Source organism: Balaenoptera acutorostrata, chromosome 11 (genome assembly GCF_949987535.1).
Source record: "Balaenoptera acutorostrata chromosome 11, mBalAcu1.1, whole genome shotgun sequence".
Lineage (NCBI taxonomy): Eukaryota > Metazoa > Chordata > Mammalia > Artiodactyla > Balaenopteridae > Balaenoptera > Balaenoptera acutorostrata.
The window spans coordinates 21,791,667-21,812,807 of record NC_080074.1 but is presented as its reverse complement, the minus strand read 5'-3'; the positions used below and the strand labels follow the sequence as shown (position 1 = coordinate 21,812,807).

At 39.1% G+C, this 21,141-nt stretch overlaps 1 protein-coding gene across 2 annotated transcripts in view; it reads left to right on the top strand.

Annotated features, from left to right (window-relative positions):
- Window positions 1–8,107, top strand: part of SLC17A8 (solute carrier family 17 member 8) — a 49,270-nt gene extending 41,163 nt beyond the window's left edge. For both annotated transcript variants that reach the window (XM_028167208.1, XM_007165824.1), the window contains 3 exons: window positions 1,246–1,356; window positions 6,255–6,382; window positions 7,763–8,107. In XM_028167208.1, the coding sequence (XP_028023009.1) occupies window positions 1,246–1,356; window positions 6,255–6,382; window positions 7,763–8,107 (584 nt within the window). The remainder of the gene's footprint in view (window positions 1–1,245; window positions 1,357–6,254; window positions 6,383–7,762) is intronic.
- Window positions 8,108–21,141: the final 13,034 nt, after the last annotated feature.

The following is a 21,141-nucleotide window of genomic DNA, read 5'->3' as shown; positions in this document are numbered from 1 at the left end:
GAGATTTCTGCATTGGACTTTTGGTTACCATTTGTTGAGCTGTGCCCATGGCTGACAACCATGCTCAACACCTTATAAACCCAATTTCATTTAACCTTCCAGTGTTCCAAGGTTGTATTATGAGCTCCATTTGGCGGGGTGGGGGGTGGGGGATGAGGAATCTAAGAGGTGAGGTGACTTGTCCAAGATCACACAATTTGTGATTTTGAGATGGAATCTGAACCCAGGCCCGTCTGACAAAGTCTGGGTTCTAAACACAGGTGGATAGAAGTTTAATTTAGAGAAGAAGAAAGAGTGTGGTGGTGGTTTGCTTTGTTTGTTTCAGACTGAAAATAGGGGAACAGAGACTTGATTTGGGCCTGTTGTCTTTGAGGTAACTCAGAGGACAAATGTGTGGTGATGTCTGGAATCAGCAGACGGTCCGCAGTATGAAGCATCATTTCATTGTCTTCTACCTCCCAGGGTACTTCATGTCCCTGGAAATGGTATTTATATCATCTTTCTGTCTGCTATTGGCTGAATGTGTGTGTGTGTGTGTGTGTGTGTGTGTGTGTGTGTGTGTGTGTGTCTGTGTGTTGATGAGAAGGACCATCTTCATAATTTCCTTACTCTTTTTTATTGTGCTGGATTCACTTATTCTGAATGAAAGGAACAGAAAGTACTTTTGTCCTGCTGTATTTTCTGTGCAAATATCTCGTGGCTTTAAATAGAGGCCTGAGAGCTTGGCAAACTTCTGAAAGGGAAGATTCTGCCTTATGCTTTACAAGTGGTGAGACTCTGCTTTTTGTTTCAGATATACACTACAGCTTTCTAGTCACCTTTGGCAATAATAATATTTTATTTTTTAATTTTATTTTTATTTCATTTTTCTGTGAGAGACCATCACTTGTGTAATCAAAGGAGAGTCACTGATGGTTTTAGTATTTAGAAATGGCAGGGGGAACTACCCATGAACAACTGATAATAAACATTTCTCATCCCACGGGCATCATCGTACCTCCTGGGACCATTCAGTGTTCAAAGTACACCAGGAAAATGTTGGAAGGCTCACAGAACACCTGGGTAATATTAGCATTGTCATGTAGTCAAGAAACACCCCAATAAGGTTGTAAATATTGTGCCAGAATGTGTGTACTAAAAACTTGGGTCCATGGAAATAAAAACAGATTCTTACCTGATAAATTCATGAACTTGGGCTGACTGACATGAAAATGACTTTTTCCCCCCTGCTGTTTCCATTTGCAGGTTTTGGCATGGAGGCAACCTTACTCCTTGTGGTTGGCTTTTCCCATACCAAAGGGGTGGCTATCTCCTTTCTGGTGCTTGCCGTAGGATTTAGTGGTTTTGCTATTTCAGGTAAAGTGTCCTTTGGGTTTCCAAATCTTTTCCATAGATCCAGCAAGACTTGGGAGGAAGGAAGGAAAAGATACTGTAGCATCTTCCTTTGGTAGCCAGGCCATTCCCAAGGATCAGGGCCACTGGCTAGAGACTTTCATCTAGTGGGGATGGTTTTGTCAGATCACTGAGAACCAGGCTTAGGAGCCCAGTCAAGCTGGAATCGTTGATACTTTCTCCATCTTGGAAACAAACAACGTGCAGGCGCTGCCTCTGGGGCTTGGGCAGCGCGTGTGTTGCTGGACGAAGTGACACCTTCATACTTCAGAACCAGGTCACCCTAACTAATGGAGGCTCTCATGACCTTTTCAATCCTCACCTCCTATTGGAGAGCTGCTAATATTAACTCAAAAGTCAATGATGTAGTCATTTGACATATAGTCATAGAATCAGAAGTTTTTAAGGGTGGAACTCTCCTTTAGATTTTTGTCTACTCCATGGCTTTCATTTTCCAAACAAGGAAAAATGCAGGTCCAGAGAGGTGATGTGACTTTCTAAACAGGCTAGAGCAGGAGGTAAAAATAATAATGGTGATGATGAGAGGTAACATTGATCAGGCACAAACTCTGGGCCGGGGACTGTTCAAACCCCACTCTGTGTATTAACCCCTGTAATTCTCACAGCTACCTTAAGGGCTATCAGTCTCCCATTTTACTGGAGCAGAAACCAGCCTACTGTGTGAGAGGTCACAGTGCTAGCATATCATGTCTTACAGACTTCAGAAGCTCCCTATGCAAAACTGGGTGAAAAAGTAAAACTCAGTTTTTTTTTCTAACTTTAAAAACATATTGTAGGACTAAAAAGTGTCATTTATAGAACACTTCACATATATTGCATCTATCTGACAAAATTATGAAGCAAGTGATATTACCATTATTTTACTGAGGAGTAAATTAAAACTCAGGAAAACTGGGGACTTTCCTATTGTCACACAATTGGTAGCAAAGGAAGAACTAAGGTGCAGTCCTGCCAGGCTTCCTGTCTGTGCTCTTTCCACAATTCTGGGCTGTCTTAAAGATCAAACAGGGTGGTAACATCCCAGAACAGAAAAACATGGAACCTCTGGTCTAAACTAACATAAAACAGGGGCTTGATCTTATCAAAATACAGCTGACCCTTGAACAATGCGGGGGTTAGGGGTGCTGACCCCCAACACAGTCGAAAATCTGCCTATACCCTGTAGTCGGCCCTCTGTATAAGATGTTCCTACGCATCCTGGGTTTTGCTGTATCCTCAATTTCTCATCTGAGGATTCAGTCAACCACAGATCCCGTAGTCCTGTAGTATATACTACTGAAAAACAAATCCGCCTGTAAGTGGACCTGTGCAGCTCAAACCTGCTTTGTTCAAGGGTCAACTGTAAATAGAGCTGATAAATAGTTAAATTAGGAAAAACTGTCTGCATTAAAAGTAGCTTGCAGCTAACAGCGGGTTTGGGGATGCAGAGACCTGGGTTTAAGGGCCCTCTTTACTACTTACTATTTATAAAAGAAAAAAAATGCTAAGTTATTTACATCCTCAAGCCTCAGTTTCCTCATCTAGAGATTGGAGCAATGTAACGGCAACTTCATAGGGTTGTTGGGAGATTGCAATGAGCTGAGATCATTCATTTATTCACTCACACTTCCCAAGAGTCAGACACTGTTCTTGGCACTGGGGATATTGCAGGGAAAAAAAAAAAATTAAAGATTCTGTCCTCATAAAGTTTACATTCTAGTGGAAATAAAGCATTAGAAGATCTTAGCCCAGTACCAGATGCATAAAACAATTAATAAATATTCACTATTGTGGTTCAATTATTATTTAATCTAGTCCAGTGCTTCTCAAAATTTAGTGTGCATACAAATCACCTTAGGATCTTGCAAAATGCAGATTCTGATTTAGTAGGTCCAGAGTGGTGCCTGAGATCCTGCATTTCTAACAAGTTCCCCAGTGATGTTGATGCCGCTGATCAATAGTCCATACTTTGAGTAGCAAGGATAGAGCAGTAATGACTTGTTTCTAGTAGGATGTTAAGGAACACCTTTCTTTGCTAGCCCTGTGATGCAAAGAAATTCGTATCCTGTCCCAAGAGATATTGAAATATTCAGGCTCATATTGTCCCCAGATTGCCAATTAAGCCACAATCAGAAGGAGAGAAATCCAATAGCCCAAATCACAGCAGCTGCCACTTTTTTTTTTTTTTTTCCAGCACTTACTCAATGCTGGCCACTTTTTAGATATAATCTCATTTAATCTCTGTAGCAGCCCGATGAGAAGGGTATTGCTATGTTCATTTTGTCAGTGACAACACTGATGCTTGGAAACGTGACTTAACTTACGCAGGTAAATTAAGTAATTAGGATTGGAATAAAGGTTTATCTGATCCAACAGTGAGACTATGGGAGGATTATGGTCATGGGGATGATGATTCCTTAGGATCTGCTATCTGCCAACTTTATAAGGAGTTAATAGAGATGCCAGGGAAGACTTGCTCAGCTTAGGAACTGATTATGGACAAGAGAGCTGAGACAGGTGAGATTAGAAAGCTACAAGGGATGGAAAGTGCTCAATATAAAATGTATAAATTTGTTGAAATCTTTTGGATGTGAATCTGTTATTTCAAGTGGCTTATATTAATATTTTCTCAGACGTACTTGGGTGTTAAGAGCAAACCCAAAAAGAGATAGCTAGTGGGAAGCAGCCGCGTAGCACAGGGAGATCAGCTTGGTGCTTCGTGACCACCTAGAGGGGTGGGATAGGGAGGGTGGGAGGGAGGGAGATGCAAGAGGGAAGAGATATGGGAACATATGTATATGTATAACTGACTCACTTTGTTATAAAGCAGAAACTAACACACCATTGTAAAGCAATTATACTCCAATAAAGATGTTAAAAAAAAAAAAAGAGCAAACCCAAATATGTATTTTTTGTTAAAGAGCTCTGCTTTATAACTTTGTAATAAAGTTTCAATATAGAAAAAAAAAAAAACAAAGGATGGGTGAGGCCTGCTTTAGAAAATGTCCTATGTAGAGAAGACTGACTCTCCCAAATTGTGTGCAACTTACTTTGTGTGCCTGCTTCAAAAAAATCTATCAGTGTCTCAGTTTCTCAACAATTTTCCCCCCAAACATCAGTATTGTGCAGCTAGAAACCTAAACGGCTTTTCTGACATTGTTTTTAGCTGAACACAAATGCCTAGGCTTTGTATCAGAATATAATACTCGCCAATCATACTAATTGCTTCTTATCTCTGGGTTCTTTTCTAATAAACTGTTTACTGCATTCAAATCAACAGTAAGATTAATTAATCTTGCAGCTGTTTTATATTCTGATTTTCTGCCACTTTGACCTGAAGGAGAAGATATGTTTATTCCAGAAAGGTTTTCTTAAAGTTGTCTCTGAATGGAGGTAGGAAAAAAAAACAACCAGCCAATGTGCCAGATTAGGAAAAATATTTTTTTTTAATTCTGTTTTCAAGTTCTTTGCACAAAATAGAGAATTAAAAAGCAAGACCAAGGAAAATAAAAATATGAATAAACAAAACCTACAACCCCCTGCTGTAATTTCAGAGCTCAAATTGGTAATTAATTAAACAACTATTTATTGAATGCCTACTATGTGCCAGACACTTTGCCAGCTCAGGGAAGATTGTGGTAAACAAGGCAGATGGATAACCAACCGTAAAGAACCTATATGTTGGCTTTCACCTCTATGTACCTATGTAATTAACATATATGATTTAACTTAATTCTTACAACAATTCTATAAGACTGATTATCCCAGTTTATAGGTGAAGAAGCTGAGGTTCAGAAAGTTTAAATCCTTTGTCCAGGTTTGCATCTCAGTTAAGCTGCCGGGTCTGAGGTCTGTCTGACTCTAAAATGCACCCCTGGACTATACTGGTGGAACTGGTTCCCAGCGCCTGATGCCTCCTCTTTCAAAGCCTTATTCCTCCTCTGCCTTCACTCCTCCTTCATCCCACTCATTCTTGTCTCCTGATAAGCAGATTAATAGTGAGGTGTTGGTGATTTATTATTTTACCACTCCTAGCAGAGTTATCTATAGATAGAAGACCTCAAAGAGAGGGGCGTGCTTAGAAGCGGCGGCAACAGCAGAAGTAGTACTGGTATTGGTAATCATGATAGTAACCAGAGCCTAGCTGTTTGCCAAGAGCTCTTGCATACATATTTCCCCTGAGTCTTATCTCACAGCATCCTTATGAGTTAAGTAGTAACATTACCCCCAAATTAGAGATGAGGAAACAAAGTCCTAAAAAATGACTTGTTTAAGAGGTAGGAATAAGATTTGAATCCACATTTACAGACTCCAAATCAAGTATGTATGTAAAAGTGTTTTGAAAATTGCAGAGGATTCTGCCAATGTTTGTGTAAATCTTTCTTATCAAAAAAGAGCCCTTTCCATTATGCCATGTGGCTACTAAGGCAGACCTACATATGGTGGACTTTTGGGAGTGAGTTGAGAGCTAGGAGGGAGGATATTATGAGGCAGGGTTTGCTTCTAAGCACACTCTGTGTGATCATGTGATTGTTTACTCTGAATAAATGTGATCCAGGCTTTGGGCTTTTCAGTATTGCCCCAAACACCACTGTTTTGGGCTTCTAAGCCTAGAAGGTACAGGTGCCATTATTCCCCCCATGGGGAACCCATGGTAGTCATTGCTAATCAATCATAGCCTGTTTTTCTGCTATGTGCAGACACAGCCTGACAATTCTCAACCCAGCCCTTCCAGTAAAGGTATCCATTAGTTACATGTAGAGGAAATAGATTGATGAGAGTTGGGGAAAGTTAGTATTTTGCAAAATGTATTTGGAATTCTGTTCTTGAGTCTGATTTTGAGGTGTTTGGCTTCACTGTAGGTTTTAATGTCAACCACTTGGACATTGCCCCCCGCTATGCCAGCATTCTCATGGGGATCTCAAACGGAGTGGGAACCCTCTCTGGAATGGTCTGTCCCCTCATTGTGGGCGCGATGACCAAGCACAAGGTAATGTTTTCCTTTGAGGCTGTGGGTTACGGTATCAGGGGACTGAAGCACTGCACAGACTCTCAAGGCCCTACCCCAGTCTGTGTAAATGTGTATGTCCTTCACTTGGCTGAGTCACTTGAACTTCTTTTCTTTTTTTTAAATTTCTTCTTCTTCTTTTAAAAAATTATTGTTTATTGATGGCAACAGGGCTGACTGATGTTTGCGTCTATGTTTCTTAAATTGAGAAATAAAAGGGGTGTGTGTGTGGAGGGGAGGTGTTAATACCATTAGACTGTTTAGAGATACAAAGAAGAAACTGAGGTAATCAACTCAGGATAAATAAATTACCTGATTGCTTTATAATCATAAGTAATTAAACTTTACAGCCCATTTCCATTTAGCATGTTCCAGCATGAAAATATTAGTGCAGTTATACTTCCTTATTATGAAGAAAATAAACAAGACATTAATGACCCTTCCTAAGGACCTAAGCGGGTGTGGCACTAGGTCGTTACTGAATATTTGTGTATTTAGCCTAGGGTGGGTGGTACAGGAAGATCCCAGATCCATCCAGAGTTCAGCCACAGGCCACATGTTTTCTTAATCTCTGTCTTTGAAAGGGTTTTAGTTGTGCTTTCTGCAAATAAACATTTTTTGATACCATGGAGTTTTTACCCAACTATTTTTTGTTGTTGGATTGCCTATTGCAAATATGACTTCAGAAATTCTCCCAGCTTCTTGGAGAGGAAAGTGTGGGATAACTTTTCTTATCTTTTGATAGAAAAGGAGGGTGGTCTTTGGGGATTTTATAGGCAGAGGATCCACGCTTTGTCTGTTCATGAGATGAAAGGATTGGTAATATGATCATTAAATCTCGGATACTGTCTGCCCCTAACTTTAAACACAAATTCCCATTATTTTTGATACAGTATATTTTCATAGAAAATATGATTATAAATAAGCTATTGACAGTCAATACTGAGCATTTTCATGGCTCAAATTGTCATGTATCCAAAGCAAGCAAGAGGGAGACCTCTGATATTTACAATGGTGGGTTCCTAAAGCAAGTTTAATTTAACCTATTATGTGAGCGGAAACCTCATTTGTATATATAGAAGAGCTGTGAAGTGGTGCAGCAAAGAATTTACAGGATGTTTATTTTGCAAATATTTTTCTAAATTAAAAAAATGCATATTCATTGTAGTCTTAACTTTCATTTTTTAAACACTCAAATTCCATTTGGGTCCTGGGCATGCTCCTGCCACATGTCTTCCTGAGAAGCACAGCATCTGCCTTTGGGGTGACCAAGTGCTTTTGTCCCAGTGGAGGCCTCCAGAAGATACTGTTAATCTCTGTTTTTGGTTAAAATATTAATCGGTACCGTGTTTCCTTGTTTAGAGCCGTGAGGAATGGCAGAATGTGTTCCTCATAGCCGCCCTGGTGCACTACAGTGGCGTGATCTTCTATGGGGTCTTTGCTTCTGGGGAGAAACAGGAGTGGGCTGACCCTGAGAACCTTTCTGAGGAGCAGTGCGGAATCATTGACAGAGACGAATTAGCCGAGGAGACGGAACTCAACCATGAGAGTTTCACAAGTTCCCGAAAGATGACGTCATATGGAGCGACCACCCAGAATTGTGACGTCCAGAGGGAGGAATGCAGAGGACAGAGAGGGGTGACTCTTGATGAGGAAGAGCCGACATCCTACCAGAATGAAGAGGGAAACTTCTCAGATACATCCTAATGTCTGAGGGGGCACTTCTGGCTCCTCCTCACTTTAGAACCAGAAAGTATCCATACCTATTGCTTTCTATTGCCAGAGGGTCAACTCTAGGGACACTGGATGTGGGGGAACGGGGAGGGGAGGTTTACTTAGCAATAGGGAAAAGATAGGTATTATCTTGCAATGACAACCTGCTCTAAGTTGATAAAATGGGTGGCTATAATTTTTTTGATTGGCAGTTGACTCTTCTCTCTAAGAACTAAACTTATTCAGGAAAGAGTGACTAGAAAAATAAGAAAGACAATACCATGTTTTTCAAAGAAAAATGGAAGGAAATGGGGATATTTGGCCTGGAGGGGAGAAAACAATAGCTGCTACTACATTTCTGAGAGCCGCCATGCAGAGGAGGGTTTCCTATTCCTAATAAAGGCCACGGCTTACAAAGGCCCTGTATTGCGCCAGGTACTTTATAACATTCTCATTTAATCTCCACACCCCTATGACATACATTTTTTATCCCCATTTTACAACTAAGGAAACGAAAGCAACAGGAGATCGACTTGCCCAAGGTCATCCTGCCAGGGACAGTGCTGAGATTGGTGGGGTCCAAAATAGGTGGCAGTTTTGGAGAAGAAGGTTTCACTTCAGATTAGAGAAGACATTTTTAATAATGAAAACTGAAAATGGAGTGGGTTGTCGTGTGGATAATTCCCTATTTTGGCAGGCATGGGGGATGGAAAACATTTGGGTTGATGTGGCAGAGAACATTCAAACATTATGTGAGAGACTGGATTCAAAGACCTTTAGGGTCCTAGGTGGTCTGAAGAGCCAAATGATTCTGTGAATCCATAGTTTTTCTAAATAATAAGGGTCACAGACTATATGAGACATTCAAATAGGTTAAACAAAGAAAAATAAAAAGCTAAGCAACACAGCAAATTTCCAGGAATCTGATGGTCAGAATGGCTGAGAAGAACTAAATTTCAACCCTTCATAATATCAAGAATGTGGTTAAATGATGTTCCAAATTACTTGTAAATCTTTAAGACGTTTAGTAATTTACGAAGTTGGTTCATGCATTTTATTAGGTAAAATTCTCTTAGAAGAGTCCTCTGTTTTAAAAAGTGTATGTCTTTAGCCATTTCTGCTGGTGATATTAGGAAATTTGATCAAATTATACAAAATTATGATTGAAGTATTCATAATGACTCTACTTGGAATGATATTCAGTGAAACCACAATAATACAGCATTAGTTAAACAGTGAAATACTAGAATGTAAACATCTGGGACAACTAGACCCATAGTGTTGAAAAATTAATCTTTGCATAAGGCAATAACATGGATACTCTCTAAATATATTTTAAAATTTAATGATATTTAAAAACTTAATGTTGGCATGTAAAAGGTTGTTTGAAAATAAAATTATTTCCCTGTTCATTGTTTTTGAAAATTTTATTTCTACTTTCAGAAGAAAAATATAATATTGCAGGAAAAATTATAGATTTACTTGTAGTTTGTTATTGTAAAGTGGGTTTTTTTTCTCCTAATTTCTCTCATATATATATATTTCTGGTCCCTAATTGTATCAGCAGAATTGTAGTGTATTTTATAAAAAGAATAATTTTGAAAAAAAGCCTGATTTTCCATTAAATAGTATAATTTATGTCATCAGTATATCATTTATGTTATATATCTTTAAATCTCTTTAATGAGTGAATCCATGTAAGTTCCTTTGAACAGTTCCTGTCATGTAGAAAATGCTCAATAAACATTAGTTATCATCATCATTATTATCTTTTAACCTTTTTGGAAACTTTGCAGTTGAAAACAAAGCATGCTATGTCATTTTCACCCATTAGTCACAGGATTTATTGTGAAAGTCGTGCTGTTTTCTAAGTTAAAAAAAAAAAATTGAGAAATTTATGGTAGTCAGTGTTTTATTTTTTCTTCTGTTAATAAAGTCAAATAACTATTTTAAAAACTCATGGTAATCCTTAAGGTAATGTTGTAGATTGTGACACAAAGTTGTATTTACTCCATATTTGACGTCAGGGTCATATGTAGAAATTCCACGTTTCAATAAATCAAAGCACTTTTGACAAGATGCCTGTCACTTGCCCTTATAGTATTAAAAAAATGGGGTGCATGGTGTTAAAAACTAGAAAACACATTATTTTGTTGTGATAGGTTTTGTGAAGGTTGCAATGAACAGATAATTACATTTGAACATCAGGCAGATGTACTTTGCAAATTATTGTACATTTGGCTGCAAATATCCATTCGTAGATCAGCTCTTAGAGGCAAACCATGGATTCTAGCAAGAAGGGAAGGAAGCCTGAGGATGCGGGATTCTTGAGACAAGAAAGTTTCATCCTTTTTAAAGAATAAAAACAAGGAACAGGAACATGTTTTCGAACATGAACATAACAAGAAAATATAATTATTCAAGAAATAATGACACATTTGTTATCCCTGCCTGGGTGTTGAATTCAACAGGTAAAAATTGGAATCTACTATTTCTATTTCACACTGACTCCTTCTGAGCCCAACAAACCTTGCCTTCCTTCCCTGTTTCTTATCTCAGTTAATCACATCCCCCTTTTGCTGGAGCTAGAAATCTTGGAGTCACCTCTGACTTTTACAAAAGTAGCCCTTTCTCTCTTCCCTGCCAAGTCCATTTAATTTTATTTTCAGTCTGGGGCTCAATGTCTTACACCAGTTTTGGAAATTTTTCAGCCATTCTCTCTTATTATACTGCTTTTCTCCCTTCTCTCTCTATGCTTTTCCTGAGAGTCCAGTTAAATGGATGCTGTACTGTGGGTAGGACTCTGACCATCTCCTCTGTATTTTCCAGCCTTTTGCCTTTGTCTTTGTTATTCTGGAGATCTTCTGACTCATTTTTTAAGTTCTTTATTTCTCTCTTTAGCAAGGTTTAGTCTCGTAAAAATCCACCCATTGTGTTCTTAATTTCAGTTATTGTATTTTTAGTTCTAGGACTTTTAGTGGTTCTTTTTCAATTCTGCTATGTCTTTAAAAAAAATATTTCCGGTTCTCTGCTGAGATTTTCAATCCTGTATTTTATTTCCTGGAACACAAAAAGATAATTATTTTAAAGTCTGATCAGTGCCAATACCTGGAGACCATGTAATTCTTTATCTATTTCCTACTGGTTTTGCTGATTCTTATTCACATTATCTCAGTCTGTGCCTGGCTTTCTTTGATTGTATCCAAAATCGTATTTGAAGATTTGTTTGTAGAAATGATTTTAGGCTTAAAAAATGTGGGGATTTTTCTCTCCAGAAATGATTTTTGTTTGATTTTTCCAGGAACCTGAAGGCATTAGCATTCTGGGATCTCTTTAATCCAACTGAAAGGGCTGAGATATTCTGGGCCACCCAGATGATCTGGGAGATCTGAACTAAGTTGTAGGGAGCAAATCGTGTATGGAAGGGATATTTGGGCCCCTTCCAGGAGAAACCACGAAGATTTATATCTTTATTAGAATTGATAGTCATTAGAATACAACAGATTCTGGCCTGATTCAAACTTGCCATTAATAGCCACATGGACCAATTTGAAGGGCTAGGGAAGCTGAACTTTTCTTTGCATTTCATTTATTACTGGGTCCTGGGCCTTATGCTAAGCCCTTTCCATGCATATCTCATTTAATTCTCATAGGAACTCAATGAGGAAAGTTCAACTATTTATTCTTAAGTATTTATTAATAAATAAATGGTGTTTAAGAGCAGAAGTTAAAATCAAGACTCTAATGGCTGTATTTTAATCTTAATTCTTTTAAAAAAATTGAAGTATATTAATTTACAATATTATATTAATCAACTCAATTAAATATTAATCTTAATTCTTAATTTTTAATCTGTTCTCCACCTCTTTTCCTGGCTGCAGTAAATTCCAGACAATGGTAATTCTCAAAGTCAGGAGAAAGTCCCAGGAATTTCAGTAAGGTGTGAGCGAACTGATGGGATGAGCTCTGGCAGTTTAGTCCAGACCCCAGTACGGGGACAGGTGAAAAACCAGATGAACAGCTGAGATACCTCTTCTCACCAACGGCTGGCCTGGAGTAAGATGTAAGAACCAGGGGCCTCTATATTTTCCCTGGCTACCCAGATAGTAAGGTAGGAAGGCTGAACCCAATGCTTATTGTGTGTGTGTGTGTTGGGGAGTTACAGGGGTGTTGCCAGAGGACTGAATCTCTCTGAGGCATCCCAGGAATGGAAACACAAGCACTGTCCAGAATCTCAGTATGTGTCCTGCACAGAATAGATGCTCAATGGATATATTCTTCAAAATCTGATGTGTTCAAGGAAGATTACGCTGGAGGTGATGCTCAGGTTGGCTGATTAAGCATGGCAGATTAATGTAGGTAGTTACCTACTTTCTAAGATTATAATAAAGGAATGAAAGAGCACATAAACTTTCCAGTACAAAGAGAAAGGAGGAGAAAATCACATTTAGGAAGCTGAATGAGGATACCTGAGCCTTAACTGACTTCAGCAGAACCAAGTGAAAAAAAGAAGGAAGCTGTTTTGTGTTACTACCCCTGGGGAAGCTGCAAAATTGAAGGCACCAGGGCCAGGTACCTCTGGAGGACAGAGTGAGTGGATAGAATGACATTTGAGGAGGGGGGGCTGAAAACACAAGGACTGGCTGAAAGTTAGAATTGCCTGATTTAGCAACCCTACTGAAAGTGCATGGAAGGAGTAGTTATAACTCCAGAGCTCAACCAAGAAACTGCCCCTCCCCACACCTAGTGGAAAACAGGAGCTTTATTTTCTGTACAGGCCATCTCTGGATTCAAGAACACCTGTCATAGCTGAATATAAGCTCCAAAAAGTAGAGATTTTAGTCTGTTTTTTTCACTGATGAATCTTAAGTATCTAGAACAGTGTCTGGTATTTAATAGTCACTTGGTAAATATTTGTCAAATGAATGAATGAATGAACCTCATTAAACAAAGGGAGATTAATTAAAAGTTTGCATACTGCACACTGAAAACATTCAGCCACCTTCGTGGGCCGAGCTTCCAAAATGCTGGTAGTCAAGCTCTTATCGTCTAGGCAGGAGACTGAAGGATTCATAGGGTAAGGGATGGGAACTCACTTTCTAAGAGAAAGGCTTACAGCCATTGACATTTAGGGGTTTCCCCATCAAAATAAGTAGATCCCTGCCCAATCACTTCCTGTGGAGGCCACCCACCAAGCCCTACCAATGGGAATAAAAATTCCATCATTCATTCATTCATTCATTCAGCCATTCTACAATTATTTAGCATCTATGATGAGCACTTCAATTATTGAGCACCTATAATGGTCCAGGCACTAGGGATAGAAAATAAATGAACAAAATAAGTCTCTGCTCTCATAGAGCTTACATTCCAGAGGACAGACACAGAAAATAAGCAGGTTGATGAGTAAGTTCAGTATATAGTACATCGGAGGGTGTTAAGTGCTAAAGGCAAGCATAGAACAGGGTAAGGGGATAGGAAGTGTGGGGCTTGAGGTGTTATGTTGAGTGTTCAGGGATGTAGTGGACTTTGAGCAGAGATGTAAAGGCAGTGAGGGAGCAAGTCAGGAGCCTCTTTGGGCAAAGTGTTCCAGGAATTAAAAAAAAGCAAGTACAAAGTCCCTGAAGTGGGAACACACTCGGCATATTGAAAGAACACCAAGTCTTTTAAAAGTGGTCAGGTTCTGGACATATTTTAAAGAAAGATGGAACATTTGCTGAGAGGCAGAAGACTGGGGAGGATCAGGATTGGTGCGGGAAGGAATCAAGGACCAGCAATTTTGGACACGTTCGATTTTGGAATTTTATTTGCCCATTGATAGCTAAGTGACAATATCAGGTGGACACTGGAATGCAGTCTGGGATTCAGGGCAGAAGTCAGAGCTGGAGCTGTTCATTTGTGAGTCATCATCTCATCACACAGATGGTAGTTAAAGCCACGAGACTGGATGAGATCATCAAGATTTGAACATGATTGAGCCCTGGGAGCACTCCAGCACAGAGATATCAGGAAGATGAGAAGGAGTCAGCAGAAGAGATGGAAAAGTGAGGTGGCAGGGTAGGGAAAGGGGACCCATAGAGGATGGCATCCTGTGGCCAAGTGAAGAAAGAATGGCTCTGAGGAGGGGTGATCATTAGGTTAAGGTTAAGATATGATCAGTTGTGTCAAAGCGGCAGCTAGATTGAGTAAGATGAAGACTGAGAAAGGACCATTGGATTTGGCAGCACGAATAGACAGCCAAAGATTGCTGAGAGTTCAGGAAAGTTTCCAACACCAAAGACAGAGCTCAACACAGGCAGGGATGAAGGTACTTGGAAGAAACGCAACGTCACAGGGAGGTGAACAAAACTTAATCTGAAAGAGAAGAAAAGATATTGCATGTGTGACACAAAAATAGAATTCTGTTTTTTAAAAAAGGAAGAAATAGGGCATTCTTTGGTGGTCCAGTGGTTAGGACTCTGCACTTTCACTGTCACTGCCTGAGTTCAATCCCTGGTTGGGGAACTAAGATCCCGCAAGCCTTGCAGTGCAGCCAAAAAACGAAAAATTAAAAATTAAAAAAAATTAAAAAGGAAGAAACATCCAGGGAAGCAGACTGGGCTAGATAGAGAGAATCTTGAGTCTGGGAGGTCAGTTAGGAGACTATTTATAATAAGTTAGAAATGAGGGCCAAGGACAGGATTGGAGCTCAAAATGGAGAAGAGAGGGTAATTAGAGAAAACTTTAAAAAATATTTTTTCTAAAAAATGTAGTATATGCTCCCTTGTAGAAAATTTCAAAATGGAGAAAAATGTATTTATGGGAATAAAAATTAATATTGCAGCACATTTAACTACTCAACATTTCAGTGCATGTGCCTCCAGTCTTTTCACATATATATTTTTGAACAATATGGGATCATACTGTAATATATAGTTTTATGTCCTTCTTTTTGCAGTTAACCTCATATAATAAATTCCCATGTTTTAAATATTCCTTGGGAGCTTGATTTTAAAATAATCACTGAGATATAATTTACATAAAGTAAATTAAAAAGTAATTTAATTTAAAAGTAAAAGTAAAAAGCACAAATCTTAGGTTTATAGATCAATTGATTTTTACTTGTGTGTGCATATAGTTGCATACCTCTCCCTAATGGTAACCACTATTCTGATTTCTATTATGTGGATTAACTTCGCCCATTTTTGAGCTTCATATAAATGGAATCATACAGAACAAATTCTTTTGAATCCTACTTCTTTCCCTGAGTATAATATTTTAAAAATTGGTCTTTGCTATTGTGTGTAGCCCTAGTTCCTTTTTTTATTGGTATGTAGTATTATGTTGTATGGCTGTATCAAAATGTGTTCTCCTATTTATGGCCATTGGATTGTTTCCAATTTTGGGGGGAGAGGACTATTGTGAATAAAGCTGCTGTAAACACTCTTGTCTTTTTGTGGACATATGTTTTTATTTCCCTAGAAGTAAATTGCTGGGTCATAGGGAAGGTGTACATGTACCTTTGTGAGAAGGTACCAAACACTTTTCCATAGTGGTTCTGCCATTTTACTTTCCCACTATCTATGAATATGGGTTCCCATTGCTCCACATTCAAAGCAATGAGAACATGAATTTTATTGGCTGAATGGTATTATTTCATATTATGTGCCTAGACCAGTTGTTAGACGTTTTAGGCAGTTTTTAATTTTTCACTATTATAAACAGGAGTTCTTGATTATAAATCCTTGACTTCATCTGTAAGAAATATTTTCGAGGGAAAATTCACCTGACTTACCATTTCTATATCATTTATCATTCAGTTAGTACCTGGTTAGTTAAATTCATTAGCAACAATAACAGAGCAGATAATGCAGAACTGTGGCCTCATTTCAAGGTGGCTTTGAAATGCATTTCTTTAAAAGTTACACTTGAAGTGGATAGGTGACCACAATTCCACAACTTGAAAGCACTTCAAACACAGAACTAGCACAAAGTAATATTATCTTTTTCTTCTCTCTCTCCTTTTGTCCCTTCCCCTCTCCCCCTTCTCCCCCTCCCCACCCCCCTTCAAATGACAAAACTAAAACAATTTAGTTAACAACTTTGGTGTCCTTTATTCAAGGGAAAACAACCCATGGATTGCGGGGGAGTTCAATGTTCACTAGCAGCGAAGCAATCTTCCGAGGGATTTTGGGCAAGAGAGAATTTTACAGAATGTTAGAAGAGGCAATTGGGAAGCAGGGTGAGCTTGGCTAGGAGATCTGGGATTTCCTAATAAGGCCTGCAGGTCCTATTTTCTAGAGTGAGGTGAGCTCGCTAAAGCTGAGTTGGAGGATTGATTGGTGTTAGGTTTCTTTGACAGGTGTGTCCTGTTAAGTGCAGACTGACAGGTTTGGGTTTGTGGTATGGGTGGGGTCCCTGGGGTGGCCTCCATTTTGCGGTCCTGATAAATGAATTAACTTTATCACTCCACATATACATATCTACTCATAATGTCTGGATTCTGAAATAAAGTTCAAGTGAAGTCAAATAACTTAGATATACCATGGATGTGAGAGACCTTTGACCCTTTCCGCCATCTGTATAGTAACATTTGTAGAATCCGGGCAAACAAGCTGGAGGGCTGCTGCCAGGTGGACCCACTTCCCTTTCCTCCACAACTTTCTCGGGTGGGGGTGGATGGAGTCGCCTTTCAGTCAGGCTTATGGCTGAGCAGAACTAAATTCCCTTATCAAAACTTGGATGGGAGGCCGAGCTTTTGCTGGTGAAGCTCTAACTTTGCCACAGATGCCATACGGAGAGAATATTACAGGAAAGGAGGAGCGATTAAAGTCAGATCCTGAAGCCGGTAAAGCCACTACTGTTTTGGATTGTGTTGGTGTGGTGTAGCTACCCGAGACCTGCAGACTTCTCAACTTGGGGTCCACAACACCCCCAGAAAATGTGAACTAAATGGTAAGTTGTATATGTTCACTTTCATCTGGAGAAAAGACTTATCTATAATCTTCTATAACTGTTGTCATATTCTCAAAGGTGTCCATGATCCAAAGGAGGTGAAGATTTGCCAGAATGACCTACCGGTGCTAAATTGAAGGAAACCTAATAATTTGTAGTCACTGCCTGAGGGCCCTTTGTAGAAGCCTAATTCTCTAGCTCAAGCACCTGGCCTTCTCATATTCCCTTTTTTCCCTCATCTAACTTCTTTTGTTTATTTTCTATCATATTTCCCATCTCTCCCATCTCCTTCCTTCCTTTGGATTCTTCTCTCTTCTTTCTGGTCCTTTTCCATACCCCCTTTCTTCTTCTTTCTCTACTGTAATAGACCCACTGGGGAAGCTTGGCTTGGAGTGCTGGGGCAGTCATGTAGGCAGGAACTTCTCCAATTTATTTCTCTACCATCTTTTCCCACTGTTCACAGTAGTGATTATAAGATATTGGCATTAAGTAGATGAACTCATTTTGAAAGTACTTGCTTAGTGTTCTTTCAAGCCATGTAACATTTGACCATAATATGTACTAAAGCATGATGATGAGCACCCCAGGAAGATAATGTTGACATCCTTGAGAAATTAATGGAAAATACTATGAGGTACTGTGAATAAATAGCCATAAAGGCTGGTTGAATATTATCACTTAAAGAACCATTAAAAATAATGCTATTTATATAGCCAAAGTGAATCCCATTTCTCTGCGGATCAAATAATTATGCACAGCAAGAGCAAGCATCTTGGCTTTCACTAATTACAGAATTTTTTTTTCTCAAATAGCTTTTTATGTTTTGACAGTGCTGGTTGTTTTAAAGTTGTTCCCAAGAATGCATGTTCAGAAATCATCTTTCAATCTTTCACATTTTTAAGAATGATGTAATGTTTCCTTGATTATTTCAACATAACATGGAATTGAAACTCCATGGTTTGGGGTTTGCAGATATTTCCCTTTTAATCTTCTTTATGAACACATTTCATAATGAGTTCTGGTCTAAAATGTGATCCTGGTTTTCATCAGAATTTCTCTCATTCTATTTTTGGCTGAAATGGGGTAAAGAATCAAATGACTTTTGGCTCTTTTTTGTCCAGTGTTTGTGGTTTCACACGGTTTTAATATGCTTGAGGATAAGATTTCATTTTGTAAAGAAGGGTTTAAGGCCCCAGTGGTCCAACATAGCCCTGTGAGCTGCACTTTCTCTCTCTAATGAAGGCCATAATATTTTTATCTTCTTCGAGAGATTGAAGACCATAGCTTTTGTGGATGGATTCATCAATGTATTTGGGATGAAATTGGTCTTTAAAACATACAAATGTTATTTCACTCCTTATTTAAAACTCCAGAGATTTCTGCATTACTTGTCTATCACCGCAGAACAAACCACCACTAAATTTTCATGATTTTGAAACACAAAACTATGTACTGGCTCACAGCTCTATGTGTCAGTGATTTTGGTTGGGCTCAGCCAGGCTGTTCTGTTGGTCTCCCCTGGGGTCACCCTTGTGACTACAGTCATCTTGTGCTTGACTTGGTTTGGATGACCTACATGGCCTTACTGGCCGTTGGTGCTAGCTGTTGCCTGTGGTGCCCCGGTTCTCCACCACATGGCCTCGCATCCTCCAGTTGGCTAGAGCAAGCTTTTTTATACGGTGCAGGCAGGGCAGCATTATAAAAGGGAGAGAATGGAAGCTGTAGGGGTGTCTTGAGGCCGAGTCTCAGATACGCCACAATGTCACTTCTTCCAGATTCTTGGTTCCAGAGCCAGTCCCAGTTCAAGGAGAGGGAAGATAGCCTTCACCTCTTGATGGGCGGAGCCTCAAAATCACCTTGCAAAGGGACATCCATGTAGGGTTGCAAGGATTATAGTGATCATCTTTGCAGGCAACCTTATTATCAAAATTAAATAAAAACAAAATTTTCACTATGGCCCACAAGTCCCTACATCATCTGACTTCCTTTTCAATCTTGTGTTGTTCCACGCTTCCCTTTGTTCATTGCCCTCCTTTCTGTCACTCAAACACCCTCACCTTTTTCTCTGTGTCTCACATGCTCCTTCCTCATATCTTGGCTCCTTCTTGTCACTCAGGTCTTAGTTAAATGTCACTAAGAATATATATTTTTTAAAAAAACACTTTATTGAGGTATGATTGGCATATTAAAAAGCTATACATATTTAATGTATACAGCTCTATGAGTCTGGGGAGAAGTACGCACCCTTGAAACCATCACCAACATCAGTGTCACAGACACATCCATCACCTCCCAAAGTTTTCTCCCACCCCTATTATTATTATTAGTGTGTGGTGAGAACACTTAACATAAGATCTATACTTCGTAAATGTTGAGTATACAATACAATATAGTTGGCCAGGCACTATGCTGTAGAGTAGATCTCCAGAATTTATCTTGCATAGCTGAAATTTTGTGTCCTTTAACCATCACCTGCTTTTCCCCCTCCACCCCCCGCAATCAGCCCCTGGTAACCACCATTCCACTCTGCTTCTACGAGTTTGACTATTTTATATTCTACATATGAGAACCCTCAGAATGTCTTAAGTTGCCTCTTCTACTTTCTTAGCAACTCTTTATTAGTTATATGCTTTTATCTATTTTATTTATCACTCTCTGAAATTACCTTATTTTTTAAAAATATGCTTATTGCTTATTTTCCCACTGGAGTATTAAGTTCTATGGGAGCTAAGGCTTTGTCTGTCTTGTTTATTCCTATATGTTCAGGGATGAGAATATGTCTACCATAAGGGTCCCCAACCTTGGCAACACTTTAGAACCACCTGGAGGTTGTGGGGTGATGCCCAGGCTGCACTCCAGACAACTGGAAAAGCCAAGGGATCCCAAAGAGCAGCCAAAGGGAAGGACCACTGGCCTAGCCTGAAAACCTCAGAGAAGAGCCGGAACCAGGGCTGGGTATTAGAGAGAAGGCAAGATTTAGAGATGTGGAGGAAAGAAGACGACCTCCCTGTCAGAGTGGACCTAGGAGGAGCAAGAGGGAAAGGAAATGGGTGTTGCCAAATGAGTAATGCCAGGAATAAGCTTGTAAACTTGATTTGATAAGTGGTTGGTACATTGACCATTCTTCCTGAATTTTCCAAACTAGCTGATTTGAAATACTGTATTCCATTTTCCATGTAAATCAGCAAAACATCTTCTAATATTTCAGCATCTAAATTCCACCTCTAAGGCAGAAGCGACACAATATCATAGTAAAATGATGAATCTTTTTTTTTTCATCAGCAAATATATATTCTGATATGGGAAATCTTATCATTTAAGAAAGCAACTTTATATTCTTAAGTGGGGCACAGGAGTGATAAAAGTGATGTCTTAGGATTGTTCTGTAAGAAAGGATTGGAGATTAGAGGCAGGAAAAGGAAAGAGATAGGTACCATAGCCATGCTGGTGCATTTATCCAGGTGAAGTGGATAAGGATCATGGTGATGGGGACATAAAGTCAAGGGTAGATGTGAGAGGCATTTGGAAAAAAGAAGCAAGACACAACTCATGATGATGGGTCAATAGTGTCCCAGCTGGAAGAGGAGGGTGGCCTTACTCTGCTGGGTTAAATTATTCCGGTGAGCATTTATATTGACCAATTTCACAGAATTAAATTCATGTAGTGCTGTGTGTTACCTGAGTGACAGGGCAAAGAGCAGAGAGAAAAAGCCATTTACCTGGTACCAGTTTCCAAAAGCCTAAATCCTTTATATTTTAAATTGAGATATAATTCATGTACTATAAAATTCACTCTTTTAATGTATACAATTCAGTGGCTTTTCATATATTCAAAAGGTTGTGCGACCAACATCACTGTCTAATCCAGAACACTTTTATCACTCCAAAACAAGCCCTGTACCCATTCAGTTACTCCTCACTCCCCCCTCCCCATCTCTTGGCAACCACTAATCTCGTTTCTGTCTCTATGGATTTGCCTATTGTGAACATTTCATATACATGGAGTCATATAATATATGGCTTTTTGTGATGGACCTCTTTCATTTCACATAATTTTTTCAGGGTTATCCATGTTGTAGCATATATCAGTACGT